Here is a 20,356-nt window from a genome sequence, read left to right as displayed (position 1 = left end):
TCATTCCTGAAGCAAGTATTACTTTGATTCCAAAACCAGGGAAAGCCCCAACCAAGAAAGAGAATTATAGGCCAATTTCCCTATTGAACATAGGTGCAAAAATCTTCAATAAGATACTGGCAAACAGAATACACAGAATCATCAAGAAGATCATACACCCTGAACAAGTCAAATTTATACCAGGGATGCAAGGATGGTTCCACATACATAAATTAATAAATGTAATACTCTATATCAAGTCAAGGACAAAAACTATATGATCATATCAATAGGTTCAGAAAAAGCATTTCACAAAATTCAACACCCACTCATGATATAAAACCCCTGCAGAATATTGGAATAGATGGTCTTTATCTCAACCTGATAAAGACTATCTATGAAAAACCAACAGCCAACATCATATTAAATGGCCAAAAACTGAAAACCTTCATGCTAAACTCAGGAACAAGACAAAGATGTCCACTATCCCCACTCCTGTTCATTATAGTTCTGGAAACATTAGCCATAGCACTTAGACATAAAGAAATTAAATTAATAAAGACAGGAAATGAAAAAGTTAAACTGTCATTATTTGCTGATGATATGATACTCTTCACAGAAAACTTAAAAAACTCTGCCAAAAGGCTTCTAGACTTAATTGACACTTTCAGTAGAGCAGCTGGATACAAGGTCAACACTCAAAAATCAATAGCCTTCTTGTACATAAATAACAGAATCACTGAGAGATAAATTAGGGGAATAATTCCTTTCACAAAAGCTTCCCCCAAAAATGAACTATGTAGGAATCAATCTAATGAAGGAAACAAAAGGCCTGTACACTGAAAGCTACAGCACTCTGAAAAAAAGAGAGGAAAGAGGATATAAGAAAATGAAACATATCCCTTGCTCCTGGGTAGGAAGAATCAAAATAGTGAAAATGGCCATACTACCAAAACTGCTATTACAGATTCAATGCAATGCTGACTGAAATTCCAACAGTATATTTCACAGAACTAGAGAGAACAATCCAAAAATTCATTTGGACCCAGAAGAGACATAGAATAGCAAAAGCCATTCTAGGCAACAGAGACATGATAAGGGGGTATCACAATCCCCAATTTAAAACTACTACAAAGCCACTGTGATAAAAACAGCATGGTACTGGCAAAGAAAAAGACCAGAAGATCTGTGGAATAGATTGGAAGATACAGAAACAACTCCAGATGTACTCAGCCACCTCATCTTTGACAAAGGAGCCAACCATCCTCACTGGAGGAAAGATAGCCTCTTTAATAAATGGTATTGGAAAAACTGGACTTCAACCTGCCAAAGATTAAAACTATGCACTAAACTAAAATCGAAGTGGATTAAAGATCTAAATGTTAAAACAGAAACACTAAACTTGCTGGAAGGTAAGTTAGGCAGAACTCTCAAAGGCATTGGCATAGCAAAAAACTTTATGAACAAATCCTCAGTAGCACGGGAACTAGCACAGAGAATCAACAACTGGGATCTCATCTTATTAAAAAGCTTCTGCACTTCCAGAGAAACCACCAACACAGCTAAGAGACAACCTACAATGTGGCAAAAAACATTTAGCAGCTGCTCCTCAGAAAAAGGACTACTGTCTAGAATATACAAAGAACTCAAAAAAAAAATCAGACCTCCCCAAATATAAAGACCCGATTCAAAAATGGACATCTGAAATGAACAGACATTTCTCAGACATAGAAGTAAAAGCAGCAAATACATATATGAAAACATATTCAACATCATTCGAGAGATGAAGATGAATATAACACTGAGATTCCATCTCCCCCCCAAAAAATGGCTGCTATCAATAAATTAGCCAATAACAAATGTTGGCAGAGTTGTGGGGAGAAAGGAACCCCTCTCCATTATTGGTGGGAATGCAGACTGTTGCAACCAGTGTGGAAATCGATATGGAGATACCTCAAAGAACTAGAATTAGAGGTTCTATTTGACCCAGCCATCCCTCTGCTGGGTATCTTTCCAAAAGAATTAAAAGAATCACACCACAGTGATATATGCACACCCATGTTTATAGCAGCACAGTTTGTAATTAGCTAAAACTTGGAAACAGCCCAATTGCCCATCAGTTGGAGACTGAATAAAGAAGATGTGGTTTTTCTATAAAATGGAGTACTATTCAGCCACAAAGAATGAGAAACTAGAGTCATTCATAGGAAAATGGATGCATATTGAATTGAGGCCATACTCTTAAGTGAAATAAATAGGACATGCATGTGTAAATACCAAATAGTTTCTCTGGTGTGAAAAACTAATAGTGTAAATAAGATCCAAATTTTATAACTGATAATGTGAAATAGGAAGAAAAGGGCTAAAGGTGTAGGGGAAGTGGGAAGGGTGGGGGAAAGGAAATAAGGGAAAGAAAAAATATGAGAAAATAAAAAAATGGAAACAAAGTCTTTATAAATAGGGGAGTGGGGAGGGGTGAAGGGAGAGCAGGGGAATGAGGAAAAACTGAGAAACAAGATCTGTCACGTAAAGGTACCAGATCCCAGTGATGAATGTAACTGTACTGTGTACCTAAAATGTACCAATAAACTCAATGAAAAAAAGATTAAAAAATTATAAAACAAATGGTTACTCTGAAACTTACTAAGAACTAATATCTTTTGATCTTATATCACAGTGTTACACCTATGTCAACAACTGATGAGATACATTCAATAGACCCCAAAACATTAACATTTACAAATTTTAAGAAGAAAATACATGAATTTATACTTAGCAAATTCTTTAATAGTTGCCTCTACATTGGCCAGAAACTATAAAACATCTACCAAGTACAAATTAATGTCCGAAAACAATATTTTTATGAGGAAAAAACTCTTAAAAGCTACAGTCTATGCCTGACAATTACAACTACATGCACCCCAAAGGATGCTGTTTAAAAATCTTTGAAGTGTTTTCTGTAGATGATGAAGTTGAATATTTACATTCATCCTAATGAATTACTTTGAACCAAATTCTTATTGTCACATAAAGCAAACTGCCCTGGATAATAAGGATGTTCATAAGTGAATCCACTTGGAAGGCCAGAAGAGAAACTTTACTACTCATGAGCATTTAAAATGGCAAAGCTCAGAAGCTCAAGAAAGATCCACAAATTATATGGGGAAATACTCAAAACATTAGTGGCTCCAGGCTTGTCATTCTAGAGTTGCAGTAGTCATTACCCATTTAAACATGGGCCCAAATCTTTTGGGAAATTGAGAATATGGCTGGACATTATTTACTCACACAAGTTAATGCATAAGACAAAGCTATATGTTCCTACTCAAAACCTTAGGAAGAAAGCTCTCAAGTAGATTTTTATAGAAAGTGTACAATTGGGCCAGGGATTTAGCTCAGTGCTTCTGCTGCCTCACAAGTGCAAGGTTGCTGGTTCAATACCTGCTACCAAAAAAAGAACGAAAGAAAAGAGAGAGAGAGAGAGAGAGAGAGAGAGAAATACACAATAAAAAAAGTTTTTAGTTGTTCCCACTTTTCTACTGTAATACACCATAGGGAATATCTATCATCCAAGTAACTTCTGCTGGCAGAATAACCAAGTTGGTGTTAGTCCTTGTAAGCCTCTCTTTTTAAGGAAACAGTCCAGAAAGTATTCTGGAACAAATCAGTCCCAAAACTGTTGCAGTCATGATACAGTCAGCAGACACCCTACAAAAGGGGAATGGGCACATTACTGGCTTTTGGGTCCTGAGGCGGTTCTCTCCTGGTTCTTATGTCTACCTGGACATGCATGGTATCCCATGCATGTCATCTCAGTGGGAGACTGAGGCAGGAGGATTTAAGGCCAACCTGAACTATATAGTGAGACCAGGTATCTAAAAAACCAACCAATCAAAATGAACCAACCTGGGACTTTGATATTCTGAACAAAGGATTGGACAAGACACTCAGAGAATGTAGTGAGTATTTAAGTGTGTGTGTGTGTATGTGTGTATGGAGGGAGGGAAGGATCTGGGCACAATCATTGTCATCCTGGGTTCTGTGTCCTGCACATACGTCCTGCATTTCTATGACTGACAGGTCATGTCCACTTCCTCAAACAATTTGCCTCACCCTAATCTCTCTGAGGCAGAGTTGGGTCTGTATTTGAAACACATTTAAAGCATGATTTATACATTCTGGGGGGTAACCATTTTTGTTATAAACCATAACTCTCTTAACCAATATTTAGTGAAATGTTGCCTTTTAGGACCCCTTTACCTAATTCTAGAGACAACCTTTACCCTATTGCTGCTTATCATTTTCTGAGAAGGTAAACTACTTAAGCTTTTAAGTGAAAAGCCTAGCCAGTGGTTTATTAACATTTGTGTCATACTTTTTTCAATGTTTTAACCAACTATGATTTTCAAGAATCTTTAAGGTCATAAGAAATTTAAAAATTTTAATTAAATTACTTCTAAAGTCTTCGTTTTTTTTTTTTTCCAACCTCTGTGAAACTGAAAATACTCTTCTGAAAGTCAAAGTATACCTCTGATTTGCTATCACAGGCCAAAATGCATGCTGATAGTTTTGAGGATCCTTTGTTAGCAAGACAAAAATGAATTTCCATTAGGCAGAAATTTTAATAAATATTTTGAAACACAACCAGTTTAAAATGAACCAAGGAGCAAGGGCATGGTGGCACACACCTGGGGCCCCATCACTCGAGAGGCTGAGACAGGAGGATCGCTGTGAGTTTGAGACCAGCCTGGGCTACACAGTGAGTTCCAGGGCAGTCTCAACTACATAGTGAGACCCTGACTCCAAAAAACAAATGAACAACAAAAAAAATGAACCAAGGAGATTGTTCATCCAGCACCAAGCCATACAGAAGCGGGCACTGACCACCCGAGCCAACCAGCCGGATCCAGACAAGGGCTGAGAGCAGAAAGACCATAGCCTTGAGCTTGGAAAGATGCCAGAAAAAGGGCCTCCCTGAGTCTTGTTGAGAACTGAGGCCCACCAGGAGAGTGAAGAGAGCCACTGTAATAAAACCACAGCGGACGATGGCAGGCGGTGAGTGGTTGGGATCCACACCACTTCCCAGAACACAGACTTGCTGTGAGTGGAGGGCGGCGTGAACCTGCAGCAGAACCGTGCAGAGTTCAAAACAGAGGTCAGGGAGCTCAACTCCGGCCTTGCAGCCAGAGACCAACCTGAATCACAGTGGACTGCGGCTGCTCACTGAGACTAATGGACTCTGATCTGCGTGCTGCAGCTCACATTGTCACCACCAGCAGAGACACATGAAGGGGACATCTTTTTCCTTTCTTTTCTTCTACTTTTCCTCTTTATTTTCTTCCCTTTCCTTCATTTCTCTCCTTTCTTGTCTTTGTTTTTTCCTGTTTTGTTTTTTTCTTGATTGTCCTTATTTTTCCAGCAGCGTGAATACAGTTTCTAGTTTTCCTGTTGTTGCTCATTCATTCTGTTCTTGTTTTTGTTCCTCCTTCTCTCCTCTTTTTTCCTCCTGTCTTCACCAGTTTATCTTCCTGTGTCCTCTAGCCTTACTACTAACCTTTCCCTCTCCTCCTATTTCACTGTCCCCCAACTCCTTTCTTTTAATTCAATAAATTTTATTTTATCCCATTCCCCCACAAGCCCCCTCCCCTCCTATGTACAAAATCTTTGTTTCCACCCCCCCAACTCCTTCTAAGTCTTCTTCCAAGAGAATAAATTCACTGTAATAAAGGGCTCATTTTCTGCAAACATATTTCTAGGTGGTCCTTAATTTTTATATGCAACCACAAGTCTAGTTCATGTGGTTAAAGGTGACAGATTAATAATTAGCACAATTTGTCATTTCCTAAGCTGTGTTTGACAAAACTGTTGATGCTGATTGTACCCCTCTGGCCAAAGTGACGTGATTGTTCTAGTTAGTGGTCCCTCCTGGTATACCAAAATGGAGATTGCCTAACAGTCATTGCAGACTCAAAACTCAAAGACCAACTCAGGCATTAAACAAAAAACATCAACAAAAAATAAAATGAACCAAGGATCGTTAGCCAAAATGAGGGGAAATGTAAGCTCTAATAAAAAAAAAAAATCTCACCAACATAAAAATCCACCAAATAGCTGGATGGTCAGTGGCCCAGAAGGCTCTTGCTTGTAGTTGTCACTCATCCAGAAAAGGTCATGAAAATGAGCTATGGATGTCCTGCCCAAAGTTGCTCCAAAGAATCTTCTCAAGGAGCTGCATGAAATCAGAGTGCGCTTTAGGTGACATGGGGCCCTTTTGTATCACAATAAAATCACCCCTTTCTGTTTCACTGGTAACTAAAGAGTATCTAGGAAGCTACAATGTACCACAATTACTTTTATTCCTGAGCAAATCACAACAGAGTTCTTCAGACACATCCCTGAGCCTCTGATATCTTAACATTTCTTCACCAAACTTTCCTATCAGCCAATAATCCAAGAACTTTGAACTCCAAATTGTCTCACAAAGAAGCCCCAGAATGGTTCAAAGCCCAAGATTCCCAGACAGGTCCCTAAACACCTGCAATGACAAGGAAAAGGACGGTGGATGAGGCAGTATGATTCTTAGCTTTACTCGTTTCACTGATTGGATCTCTTCTTCCCAGACCGTATTTAATAATCTACCTTAGTTAAAGTCAGCTGACTTCATGCCTTAACAGGGTGCAGAACACATTCCCGGGGACTTGGGTGATGGCTGCAGTGCGTGCCTCCAATGTGGTGCTGAAGAAAAGCAGTGACCCTGAGGTGGGGGTGAAAGATAAAACCTGATATGGACTGAAAAGTGAAAAGACAACCCGGCCAAACTAAAATCCAGGGTTACAGTTGAACAGGCTGAAAATAATCCAGGTTCTTGTGCGGATGGAGGGAAGAATTGCTGAGGGTTTACCGCAGAGAAAGTAAGCTATGTTTATTGGAGTTGACAGGACGGTAGCAGGAGCTTACAGAAGAGCAGCAGGAGCAGGCAGAAGGAAGAGGAGCTCTCCAAGAGCCTCAACACAAATCAGGCTTCCAGTATTTGAAGGGTCAGATGCCTCTGAAGCCAGGTACCTCCTGTTTCATCTTCCGCTGGAGCTGGGACTGATGATCTGCCACCTCGGCCATTACAATCTCCTGAGATCAAGCATGGATAGTCCCCAGAGCAGTGCTGTGCCCATTGCTGAATGGAGGGAAAGGAGGGGGTCCTCTCTAACTGTATCATTAGGGGAACGGAAACTGCTCCAAGACTGGACCACAGTGCCCCAACCCCACTCCAGACAGGGCATTTGTGCCATCTTGGGAACGGTACTTGTCTGAGGGAGGGAGCAAGTCGGTCCCGCAGCAGCAGTATGGAGGATTAAATCAATCCACAGTGGAGCTGTTCTCTCCACTGCACCTTATGGAGTTAGACCATTCCACCCAGGAACCCAAGGAAGCCAAGCACAATGGGGTAACATTTGTTTCCACGAACAATTACACCTGCCTCTAGAGCCGGTGGGCAGCAGGATGCCAGGGAGAGAGGTTTTCCAACACAGATATTTTAATAAAAATAACAAGCCACCTGTATCTCCTACTACTGGGTGTGCAGTAGGCAGAACATACAGTGTCCTGCCTGCAAGTGTAAGCAAGCTCCCAACGGGAAGGAGACACCCAGCAAGACCTAGCTGAGGGGGAAAAGAGGTTCTGTGACCAAATCAGAGATGGGCACAGGGGCTGAGTGACTCAGGGAGCCTGGAGAGTAGAAACACACCCTGCTGCTGTTTTCTTTGGGCAAGGCTGGAACAGACACCTTCAGAGATCAGTAGCACGGACAGCATCTTCAGGGCAATATATACAATGATTCCTTCACCCATACATAATGAATGAGTCGGAAACCTGTGGAGAAAAGACACACAGAAGCCTGCAGTGTTTATTCTGTAAATCGATCAGGATACTCCTATCCCTGGAGATTTGCAGAGGGGCATGGTCAAAGTTGGAGACCAGGACACAAGTTGACATTTTAGGTGGGGTAGAGTTAAATTCCTAATACTTATGCTACTTTGGGTGTGTGTGTATGTGTGTGTCTCCGGGCATTACACCCAAAGATGTTCTACCACTCATCTACAACCCCATTCTTGTTATTTTTTTTCAATTTTAGGAGAGAATCTTGCTTAATATCCATGGCTGGCTTCAGACTTTCAATCCTCTGATTCAACCTCTATAGCAGCTGAGGTTACAAGCCTGCATATTACTTTAAATATTAAATATATAATAACTAAGAATGTTCCATCTTTAAAAACACCTTTTCAATGAGAAAACACGCTTAAACTTTGCAATTAGAATTTGAATCTATATTATGGGTTAAAATGTACACAGAAATGAGTAAATCTGTAAATGAACCATGATTCATTTCTCTGTTCTTTCAACCTGTACCTCGGTTTTATAAAACTCAGTTTGACTTTTTGTCAACTCTCTAATGGACAAAGTGGCACATCTTCCATGAGTGGTTCTCATGTGTACATCCCAGACACGTGGCTTGGCTTCTCCCATTTGCCAGGACATCAGCAGCATGTGTATCACTACCTTTCAACCACTTCAGGGAAGGGTTACCACGGTATGATGGAAAGGAAGACCTGGAATCCAGAAGGGGCGATGCAAGTCGATGAAACACCTGTGATCTTTCCTGGAGGAATTTGCTCTGAACACATCTTACCTGAGCCAAGTGATAGCACTTTGCAAGAGACTGAATTGGTTGTTCACCTGGAAGCTCTACAAACAGCCTGCTGCACCACAGCTGGACAGAAGAGGCAGAGAGGAACGGAGTGGATCTGCACCACTTGCAGTGCACAGAGGCTTTTAAGGAGTGACAACAAGGTTATAGGGACCTTCAAAATCCTCAGCAGTCAAGCCCCTCAGATGCCCCAGCACCTGCCTCCCTTCAGTCTGTCTTTGTCCTTTGTCCCTGTCCCAGTGCAGTGACATTGCTCTGTGAGCATCCGGTCACCTCTGCACACGCTGCCGATCCTTTGGAACCACAACTAAGTGTTACATTCACAACCTGTAAGCAGTTCTAAGCAACCCCAGTAGGGAATGAGTCGCAACCCTCCCTCCAGAACGGTGCCCCCACCTTGCTCTGCAGTGCCTATAATTTGACTTGAGCACTGAGTGAATTCCAGTACCCTTCCAAGAGCTGAGGCCCTCTTTGGGTTTGAAAGACCATCCCGCAAGGTGCCCTCCTGCTAAGCCGGGCACGCTGCTCTCACCAGTGTCCACGAGGGGGCGCCGGACACCAAAAGCACAGAGGTCAAAACCAGCATGAAAGAACTGAGACCTGGACATCCCAAGGCTCAAGAGCAGGAAGTTAGAAGGAACTGCTGTAGACTCGCAGGGTCCTTCCAGGTGGTACCGATGTATTTGCAAAAGAAACTGCAAATCCCCTGCACTCCAGGACTGGGCTCGCTCTGGTCACCACCTCTCCTCCTCTAGCTTCACTGAGAAAATTTCTTGTGGCAGGTTGAGTCCTAGAGCAAGTTAAGTGAAGAGTGGTTCCATGGCTGGAGAACTGCAGGAGCCTCAGAGTGGCCCAGTGGGTCCACAGCCCAGCAGTACGCGAATGCTGGTGCTGGGAAGAAACCTTTAGCAATGTAACATCAGCAAACGCCGCGAGGAAGGTACAATTGTAAGGAAGCAGGAGGGCAGGAGCTCTAATACGACAGGTGTAGGGATACCTGGAATGAGTTTGTGGCAGGGAACTTGAAACCTTCGGTGCAGTGCATGTTTTCTGGGAAAAGCCTACCTCCCAAAGAGGACTTAAGAAAAATTGTCTTGCAATCATTCAATATATAGAATATATAGAAATCTTTTCATAAACAAAAAGTCAGACACAGTCCCTGAAAATTTAAAAAATTTAATGAAGAAATACCATTTTGTAAAAGAATTTAAGAACATAGTAAAAAAAGCACAAAATTCATACTAAGACTATCTTAACCACCACCAAACCCCAAAGATAATCCCAGTGGAAAAAATTAAAAAACCGAGTTCAACTTATTTATAAATATAACATGGAACATTTTAAATCGAAATATTAAGAAAGTAGTCCAGCAATACAGAAGTACATAGGCTTGGATTAGTTGAGTTACAGCAGAACAGAATGTCCATTAGGCTGGAATGGATGCACGTGGCTGTAGGACCAGCTACTTGGGCAGCTCAATGAAGGAAAAGGGTAAGTTTAAACATAGCCTTTAAAAATTATTCAGACACAAATTGTTCATTTTAAAAAGGCCCCGATGATATATGACAGAGGTAGAATTCCCTAGAATGCAATACTCCACTCCAAAGAATTTTATTTAGTGTGAGAAAAATGTATTTGAATGACCACAGGAATGTTAAAGAACAAAAGTCCCAACTCTTTCAATAGAAGAGATAATTGCATTTAAAAACCCAATATTATACAAATGAAGGGCACTGAAAACCTGAAAGAGAAACCAAAGGGGTCTTTTGGCAAAACTGGTAACAGACAAGCTATGAGAAATGTGAATCTAGGAAATGTGGATGCTCCTGTTGCCTCTCATTGTTCTGATTTTACATCCTACAGTTTCTCCAGAGAAGACCTTACCCTTCCCTTCCCTGCATGTAGACAGGGTGATGTACAATTGTTTTTCACGGCTTCTGTTTACTGGAAAAGGGCCCAGCAGTGGACATCTGGAAAAACCCCATTCTGAAGCTGCTGGATTTCAAACCTAGGATGCTCTGCATGGACTTGCTGTTTTCCTTCTCCAAGAGGTTGTAGAGACCTGTCTGCTGTTTGCACAGGTGCCTGCTGCAGCAGGGAGCTCAGGGCACCTCCACTACTTTCCTGCTCTGATGGAAGATTGGGCTCCTGTTGCCCTAAATCACTTGGATTCTGGTATGGCAAAAATTGGTTGTGGAACGCCAACTGGTAATTCTCTTGATAATATTGAGGTGGTTGTATCTGTTGCAGATGGTATCCCCAGTGGTTTGGCAGCTGTCCTTGAAATATCAAATATTGATAAGGAACCTTGTACTCCTCTTGTTGCTGGCTTTTTCCCAGACCATTGAAAACATAATGGGAAAGGAAGGTTAGTGAATTCTGGCTCTGCCCTACCTCATATTTGGCATTTTCAAAATACTGCATAGATGCATTAGGATAAATAAATGAGTCTGGTGTGGAGGGGGGAGAAGGTCCACTTGCTGGGGCACCTTGATACTCGAGGGGACATCTTGGCTCCCTGTTAACGCCTGTGACCACAGAGTCACCTGAGCCAAAATATCCCCTGGGAATCGTCTGTGTTTCCAGTGAAGAGTCGCCAGCTCTCTGTGGTAGTGTCTCCTGGTCATGCAAGGAAGTCGGACTCATAGTAGGGTAGTTGTCTTGTGCCTTGATATTTGGGGACACCAGGGACTGAGACCTTTCGACATGGAACCTGTTTAATTTCCAGATGGCAAAGATTCTCTTTTTCTCTGTAGGTGATAGTCTGCATCTTCTACCTTTGAACCATTTCTAATGAGAAAGAGAAAAATGCATTAGTCAAATTTAGTTTTCTAGTAATATCCAAAGGCATTTCTAAACTTATGCATTGTCTAGGTCAGCTTAAACTCAGCATTATTAATAATTTGCTTCCTGATCATGAGAAGACATGACAAATCTGCACTTGTTATTATGGAAGTTTTGAAATGTGTAGAATTCCACACTCCCAACTGAATCCATGGTTTCCAGTGTCTTTTCTTTTTGTTTTATTTTTCAGTACTGGGGATCAAACTTGGGATCTTGCACTTGTGAGGCAGATGGGGGAAGCACTGAGTTAAATCCCCCTGTCCTTCCAGTGTCTTTTCTTGATGTGCAAAGGAAGGTTCTCAAAATCTTCCCCTGAGCACTCTGCAGCCTATTTAGAATTTTCAGCATTTAGACAGAATAGACTCCCGGAAAGACATTCCTGCACCTTCTGTATTTTACTCAAGCTGTCCTAGCACAGTCCCTTCACAATCAATGTGTCCTCAATTTGGTTCTGAAATTAATTGTACTCAAAGTTCATGCGCAAAAGCAAGAGTTTCTCATAACCAAGCAGAATGTTTTATGCGATCCTAAAATGTTACAGAATAACTCCAGTTGATTTTTTCTTCCCTAGAAAATGATAATCTTAGATGAAAATTGTAGTTCCCCACATTTCAGGCAGTCATGTTCAAATGACAAAACGCTGTTGTACACCATCCATTCTAATGAACTAGGTTGGCGGTGAGGCATGTAGAGGCTTGAGCACAGGCAAGAGCGTCTGGGGCCATTTGGACATTTGATTGTTGCTTCAGGTCCCATCTCCACATTCAGAATTCCAACTATAGCAGCCGGAAGGCTCCTTACACACATTCATCATCGCCTAATATAAAACTGGCAGATCCCTAATGAATGTGACACCTTCAAACATGTTCACCTTTGCACCTCACAAAACAGGTGTGCACAGCAGAGCGGGATCCAGAGTGAAGCTTTTCTCAGAGGTTACAGAACTGACCTGCAGGGAGATTTTGTAGGATGCCACCAAGAGACAGGCACCACTTTCTGTTGTCCCAGCCTCTGGGACCCTGTCCCCATCCGTGCCAGCTTCTGGATCACACCATGGCTCTTCACCAGGAATGTGAGCGTCGTTTTAATCCTAACCCGCCTTCCACATATTCCCTTACTCAGATTGTCTTTGATTTGTAAAATTATTGATTTGTGTGTCCATTTAAAATTTTCCACTTCGTGAATTTTATATTAGAAGTGAATTGTTTATAGAAAACTTGCCTACATATTTCTTTTATTCTCCAAGGATATTTTTATATTCCCTTTCTTATTTTCACTGAGGAAACTTCTCGCTCTTGCCATGCAACCACTATACTCAATGATCCAGAGATAGTGACAGAATAAAAACACATGGAAAGCTGAAAAATGCATATAAAATAGTACTTCAGGTGTGAAATTGTGGGATGCAACCAAAGTCCTCTACTATGCAGGGCTGTGATCTACCTCTCAGCCACATCTCCAGCCCTAACTCATACAATTGACACATGGAACAGTTTTGTGCAGCTTTAATGATGGTTTGCAAAAAGGGCTTTGTCATGAGTTACCCCTCCAAAACATAGCTTTGTGCCACACAAGGTTCTGAAGTTTGTAGATTAGTGGGAGGTGACAATGCATGGACAAGAGCCAGCCTGGTCCTTCCTTTTGCTCTTGATTCTGTTATATGTAACCGTTCATTTAGTGTCACCTGTTAGCCATTTCATTGGCAAACCCAATGTCAATGTCCAACCGGAAACTCCCAGTGTCTCTAGTACACAGCTGCGACTCCTCCAAGCCTCCTTTTGTGACTTACACATAAGTCCAATATTCCACTGGCTTAAGCCAAAACGTGGGACCCTTTCTTTAGTGTCTTCTCCCACTACATAACCAATACCTCAGCACACTGTCAGCTCTACACTGAAAATACAGAAAGTTTCCCAATGCTAAGAATTTCCACAGCCACCTCCCTGGTCTGAAATTTCACAGTCCCACCCACCCTGGAAAAATGAACATTATTTAACTGGTGCATGCTTCTGAGGCTTGTCTTAAAAAAGATTTTTTTCTTCATAAAATGAATGTGTAATGTTTTTACATGTATACTGAAGTGTAGAAGAATGACTGTCAAAAGTGTTACAAGAAGCCAGGTATAATGGTTTGTGCAATCCCAGCACTTGGGAAGCCGAGGCAGGAGGATCACCATAAGTTCCAGGCCAGCCTGGACTCCATATTGAGTTGAAGGCCAGTTTAAACTACACAGGAGACCCTGTGTCAAAACAAAACAAAACAAAATGAAATACACCAAAAATCATATAAAATGGCATGCTATGAATCACTTTCATAGTTCCTAGGGCCTGGGATTTAGCTCAGTGTTTCCGCCACCTGCCTTGGAAGCATAAGTACCCGAGTTCAATCCCCAGTACAAAACGAACAAACAAACAAACAAAACGAAACAAAAAAATAATTTAAGGAGATTTCATAATTCCTTCCATTTCCTGTATCATCTATAGAAATACATATCCATGCAAAACTTTCAATATTGGACTTACCTGAATGACGTGCAAATTGCAGTGGAATTGATCGGCAAATTCTTCCTTGGTTGTGAAAGTAGGGTAAGGGTTCTGTTGAAATGATTGTTCCAGAGTCTGTAATTGCTGCTCTGTAAATCTGTGTGGAGGTCTTGTTTTCCGTCTTCCACATTTTCTTTCTTGGGTTTCATTATGATCATCTTTTTTACCTGAAGATCCTGAAACATGTGGAAACACAAAGAAAAGCATGTGGGAATGAATTTAGGTAGCATTTAAAAATGATCGTTTGTGTATAATGATTCATAATTTAAGATTTATAAGACTTTGTCATTATATAATTCATAATGGCATCACTAACAGATTAAGATAATAAAGATGAAATAAAAAAAATTTTTTTTGGTACCAGGGATCGAACTCAGGATCTTGCAATTTCGAGGCAAGCTTGGTGCCACTGAGCTAAATCTCCAGCCCCAAAATGAGATTTTTCTGAAGTGAGATTATTTAAGGCAGGTGTGGTAGCACAGGCCTGCACTTGTAACGCTCTTGATTCGGAGGCAGGAGGATTCCTTGCTCAGCAGGAAGAGAACAGCTAGGGAGACTCAGCAAGACCCAGTTCAAAATAAATGAACTAAGTGAAAGAAAAGGACATTACTTTAGATTTCCAGAATTGAAATATTCCTTAGGCACGACAAAAACATAAAAGCGAAGACCAATGAAAGTGACACAGACACGGTTTTTTTTTTTTTAGCATCACTAATCACTAAGGGAATGAATATCAAATCCACAGGCCTATATTAGCATATGTCCTTTAAGATTGCTATTATGTAAAAAAACCCAGGAAAATTGTAGCTGAGTATGCAGAGAAATTGGAAACACTGAATACTGTTTGGGGAAATGAAGGGTGGTGTAGCTTCTAAAGAAAACAGTATGGTAGTTTTCAAAAAAATTAAACTACTATATCATCCAACAATTCTTCTCATGTGAGGTACCTAAAGTAGTCAGATTCACAGGAATAACCTCCATAAAATAGTAGTTTCTGGGGACCGGGGAGAGGGAGGACTATGAGTCATTGTTTCATGGGCACAAAGTGCCAGACTTGGGGGACGGAGAGAGCCTGTGGGAGCACCGCGATGGTGGTGGCATCAGTGTGAATGAGCACAGTGTCCCCAGAGTACACGTAAAGTGGGTCAGATGCTCAAGTGCATGTCCTGCTTTATCAGGATGAAACAGAAACCCCAATGCAAAGAAACAGCCCAGACTTATGACACATGAATCTATACATGGATAATTTAGACCCAGAGAGAATTCGCCTTAATTCAAAGCCACCACTAGATAACTAAACCAAGTGACAACTAAGGGCATCATTGTGTCCCTGAGGTTGGAGCTCCCATAATCTGATTCTGAAAGGACACAGCCACCAGTACTGTGGCAGAGGGGATTACGTTTCTAACAGAATGTCGTATGTCATAAGTGTCACATTCAAAGCAAAACACCAGTCAATGCAAAGATACCTGGAAAACTACGGAGTGACTGCGAGTGAGCATTTGATGTGTTTCAATGTAGAGCTAAGCCTGAAGAATCAGAGATTTCAAACAAGATGTGAACAGAAGTTCAAGGCCTAGTTTTGCTGTTAAGCAAACCAGTAGCTGATATAATGAAAACTAGAGCACTTGCCTGGCATGATCAGAGCCCAGAATTAAATGCTCAGTATAATAAGAGGAAGAAAGAAAAGGGAAATCATACTGTGAAACTCCACAGTGACGCATGCTTAAGATGGTAAATTTTATGCTTTTTAAACAAAATGAAGGTAAGTGTCACCACCAGGTGGGGCAGATTTCTATACCCAGCACTCAGGACTCTGTGGAAAGAGGATTGAGTCTGCAGCCACCTGGGACTACAGAAAGACCTAGCTCAAAACAAATCTATTATACAGAACTATGGAAAAGATTAGAATGGAAAATGAATTGAAATTCTCATGAAAACACAGTAACTGTTGGATCTTAACCCTTTTCTCGCAGAAGTTCATAAAGGATAAGGCAACATAAATTATAAGAGTGCACAGTTTTTGTCTTACTTTGGAGGTGAGGAAGGGACACTGGGAATAGCAGAGACCCCTTCTGGGTCTCTGTCTACATCAGTTCTATACTGCAAAAAAACCACAGGCTTCCCTAACCTGGTCAGAAACAATCCCATTGGCACTCAGCAAATGCAAGGATAACATGCTGTAAGAGCCTCCATATGCATAAATTTCCTCATTTGCAGATTCTCCTTACACTGTAGAGACCCATACTGGCAGTGTCAGCCTGCAGTGAGGATGCCCAGCAAGGACAGCTTCTGCCCCTATCAGGCTTTTCCTCTGCCATGTGGGGGAGGGAATCTCCGATGGAAAGAACAAACCACCGTGTTTTCCTGCCCCTTTTCCCATCCACGTCTCCTCAGTGCAGATTACCGGGTGAAGGTTAGGCTGTGGGATTGAGGCCTACGCATAATTAGTGCTCCACAGATGTGGCTCATTTGTGCTGAGTGCAGCCCCACAATCTACAGAGAAGGTCGGAAGGAAATTACAGACAGGAGCCCGAGTGAGGGTCACAGGAGCCTGCCTTTCCTGTGAATGGCACTCCCTGGAGCCTTCAGTGACCCCATCACACTTGACAAAGCTACTCACCAAAGAAGATCCCAGAAAAGCTTCAGAAACTGGCAAGGAACATGGGCTAAGTGTACTCGAAGCAGAAGGGAGCAGTTTGAGAGTTTATGGCAATGTGTTTTTTCTGTAATAAATTTTTGATTTTGAATTTCATTAAATATTGTGATCATACTGTGTAGTTGCACATATAGGCATTTTGTATGGGCTAAGTGTACTCGAAGCAGAAGGGAGCAGTTTGAGAGTTTATGGCAATGTGTTTTTTCTATAATAAATTTTTGATTTTGAATTTCATTAAATATTTTGATCATACTGTGTAGTTGCACATATAGGCATTTTGTTTTACTATAATTACAGGTCCACTTTGAATTCTTCACCCTCTGGAAAAGTCCTAGTCCACAATTCTGTCCAGACACCATAGGCAGTCACCTTGATGACATGGGCTGTTCCCAGCCTACTAGACTGCTTCTCTCTCTCTTTTTTTTTTTTTTTTTTGTACTCAGAAGTGAACTCATGGCTATTGCACAGAACTGCATTCCTAGACTTTTTTAAATTTCTTAGTTTCTCACTAATTTAATAAATTGCCCAAGCTTGGATCCAACTTGTGATCTCAGCCTACTAGACTGCTTCTCTCTCTCTCTCTCTTTTTTTTTTTGGTACTCAGAAGTGAACTCATGGCTATTGCCCAGAACTGCATTCCTGGACTTTTTAAAATTTCTTAGTTTCTCACTAATTTAATAAATTGCCCAAGCTTGGATCCAACTTGTGATGCTCCTACCTACACTTTGAAGAGATAACGTTTCCGATCCCTACAAGACTCCAGTGCCTTACATAGCCCGCCCCACATCCAACATCAAACAGCCTACCTTTGGAAGCCATGTCAAATATCCAGCGCACCTCCTCCGAGTAACACCGCCGTCCCAGCCGAAGTGAGTGTGGAAAGGAGGGCCCCCCAGCAGAGCTCTTTAAATACCCCGCCGAGACCACCCACCCTACACACACCCAATCACACCAATACCCACCCACTCAAGGCCTGGGCAATCTCTGCCCTCCCACTCCCAGCCACAACCAGTCCCTCACCTGCCCGGTCTCCACCTCACTCTAGACAAGGCGGAGCCTTACGAAGACAGCTGGCTTTACCAACTGACCTTCCTGTTTCCTACCTTCCGCTCCCTCAGCGCTGCCGCAGCTTACGTTTTTATGTAATCCCTCTCCCGGACTTAATGTCAGTAGAATTTTATGCCCGGTCGGACTTGAGGACTCTGGGACATTTAGACAACAGGCTGAGCCCCTCACCCCAAACCTCGTGCTTGGGGCCCTCACACTGCTATACCCCAGGCTGCTGGCAGCGTGAGGAAGGAGCCTCACCTGGCTCCCATGACCACCTAACTTTAATTTGTCCTTGATTAAACCATAGACAGATTGGAGTCAGGAGAGACCACAGGTTGCATCAATGACGTTATGGGATGAGTATTTGTAGTACAATGGATTGTCTAATTTTGGGGAGGAAGGACTGAGCACAGAGCACTCACACTGATGTATGTCCCAGCCCTTATTTATTTTTATTGTGAGACAGAGTCTCCCTAAGTCATTAAATTTTCCCAGGCTGTGCTCAAAAATGGAGATCCTGCTAAGTCATCGTCCTGCAATGCTGGGGTTATGAGGTGGAGGGTCCAGGGGACTTGTTTCCAGGCTCTTGGTATCCCAAGGAACTTGAGCAGGACCCTCAGGAGTAACAAGGGAAGAGTTATTAAAGTAAAAGATGGAGGTCATACTCAGATCCACCTGTAGTATAGGGAGAGGCACTGAAAATAAACAGCTGTTGCCTCCTAATCTGCCCTCTGTAGGCCTGTGTCTAAGTCTCTGAGGCTTTAGCTCCTCTCAGCTGCCAAAGAGCTAAGAGCTGTCATGAGCAGCACTGTAGGTGTACCAAGGGGTATGCCTCATCCAAACTGTCAGCAGGTAGAACTGTGACCGTACAAGGGTGTAGGAGAGCCAAGACAGCAATGTGGTGTTCAGCTGTTGCCTCCTAATCTGCCCTCTGTAGGCCTGTGTCTAAGTCTCTGAGGCTTTAGCTCCTCTCAGCTGCCAAAGAGCTAAGAGCTGTCATGAGCAGCACTGTAGGTGTACCAAGGGGTATGCCTCATCCAAACTGTCAGCAGGTAGAACTGTGACCGTACAAGGGTGTAGGAGAGCCAAGACAGCAATGTGGTGTTGGATACAGGCCAAGGTGTTGGACTTTTGACTTTGTGTAAATGCTAGGAGAGTTTATTGGACAGGAAAACCTTTATCTGTACCTTTTCTGTTATTTGGACATAGTTATCCTCACTCTGTCTGGTTTCTCAGTTCTTTACACACAGCCGTCTCTTCCTTACTTCACTTCCTACCTTACTGGGATGCAGCTCTGTGCCACCTGGCCAGGCCGTCTTATTCTCAAACTGTTTCATGATGGAGCCTGACTTACGATCTGAATGCCAGCCACTTGTGCTTCCACATGGTCTCAGATAAAGATTTAACTCTTAAAGAGTTCTGGAATGAACATTACAGTATCCTTTCCTGTGTGGGGTTCACTGAGGCATCCTGGGCCAATGTCTCCCTAAGGACACTGAGATCTGCCTGTGTACAGGAGAGAGACTTTGGAGGCTGTGCAGAGGAGCCTTCAATTGACCAGTTTTTTAAATCAGCCCTTGTATACAAACTGAGTTCTTAAGTCAAGGGTCCACTGTACATGACTCAGCTATTTGTCTTCCCTTGCATCACCATATATTTTCCTTATTTGATATGTGTGTGAAATGATGTTGTCCAAGAATAAATGGACATTATACTTGGCTGGATTTTCTAAAAACAAAACAATACAAAACAAAAACCCCAAACCATAGGCTTAGACTGACTTCTCTGGTATTTGTCTTTGTCTTAATAGTTCAAAATTCAGGTCAGCTCTTCTGATTTTTTCTCAGTACCTTCAAATTACACCAAACACCCACCCTGTTCTTTCTTCAACGAGCTGGTTTCAAAACTCATGGGAACCAGACTGCTCCCTGTACTGCTTCTCTTTCCTTAGCTACAGTTGCTTCTGTGCTCACCTAAAGTTTAGATGTCACTGACTTAGGTAAAAAAGCACCAGCATCATCTCCTGGCTAATATTTCTGTCACCCCCATCTCTTCTTCCTTGAAACTCACATTTTTATGTTAAGCTTGGCTTTGCTAGATGTCCACTGATTTCTAAATCCTTTTAGATCCCCTAATGGTGAGAGCCCAGCATAGACAAGGGCTGTGTATGGAGCCCTGCAGCGCTGCTGTGAGAAGCCCAATGGAGTCTCTGAAAAATCAATCTTTAGGGGTGACCTTATAAGAAGATATCTTTATCCTGTTGTGGTGGCACTTGCAATCTTAGCCCTGACAGAAGCAGAGAAGGGAGGATGGCAAATTTCAGCCCAGCCTGGACACATGAGCAATTTAGGGAAAACCTATCTTAACATTTAAGAAAAAAACCACAAATATAAATAAAAGGGATTGGGATGTATATTAGAGCAATCTCCTTGGGTTCAATCTCCATAAAACAAAACCAAATAAACAAACAAAATCATCCTTACCAATGATGCCACGGAGGAAAGATCAGAACTCAGTGCAGTTCCTGGCACAGATGCTCCTGCCCTGTCTACTCCTCCCTTCTCATTGGAGAACCCATCA

The 20,356-nt window shown here is 42.1% G+C and overlaps 1 protein-coding gene across 1 annotated transcript; it reads right to left on the bottom strand.

Annotated features, from left to right (window-relative positions):
- Nucleotides 1-10,002: 10,002 nt before the first annotated feature.
- LOC104857704 (cytoplasmic polyadenylated homeobox-like) lies at nt 10,003-17,590 on the bottom strand. Its single transcript, XM_010617784.2, has 3 exons — nt 17,533-17,590; nt 14,047-14,243; nt 10,003-11,470 (listed from the first exon to the last, which is right to left on the bottom strand). Exons 1-3 carry the CDS (start codon nt 17,543-17,545, stop codon nt 10,622-10,624), a joined length of 1,059 nt encoding a protein of 352 aa, XP_010616086.1. The 5' UTR covers nt 17,546-17,590; the 3' UTR covers nt 10,003-10,621.
- Nucleotides 17,591-20,356: the final 2,766 nt, after the last annotated feature.

Source organism: Fukomys damarensis, unplaced genomic scaffold (genome assembly GCF_012274545.1).
Source record: "Fukomys damarensis isolate Sample0158 unplaced genomic scaffold, DMR_v1.0_HiC HiC_scaffold_20, whole genome shotgun sequence".
NCBI lineage: Eukaryota > Metazoa > Chordata > Mammalia > Rodentia > Bathyergidae > Fukomys > Fukomys damarensis.
The sequence above is the reverse complement of the archived record's forward strand: the minus strand, read 5'-3'. Positions and strand labels throughout refer to the sequence as shown.

Excerpts from the sequence above, each read along its gene's own strand:
- LOC104857704 (XM_010617784.2), bottom strand. Across the intron at positions 11,471-14,046 it reads GCAATTTGCACGTCATTCAG|AAATGGTTCAAAGGTAGAAG; the intron begins GTAAGTCCAATA and ends CTTTCTCATTAG.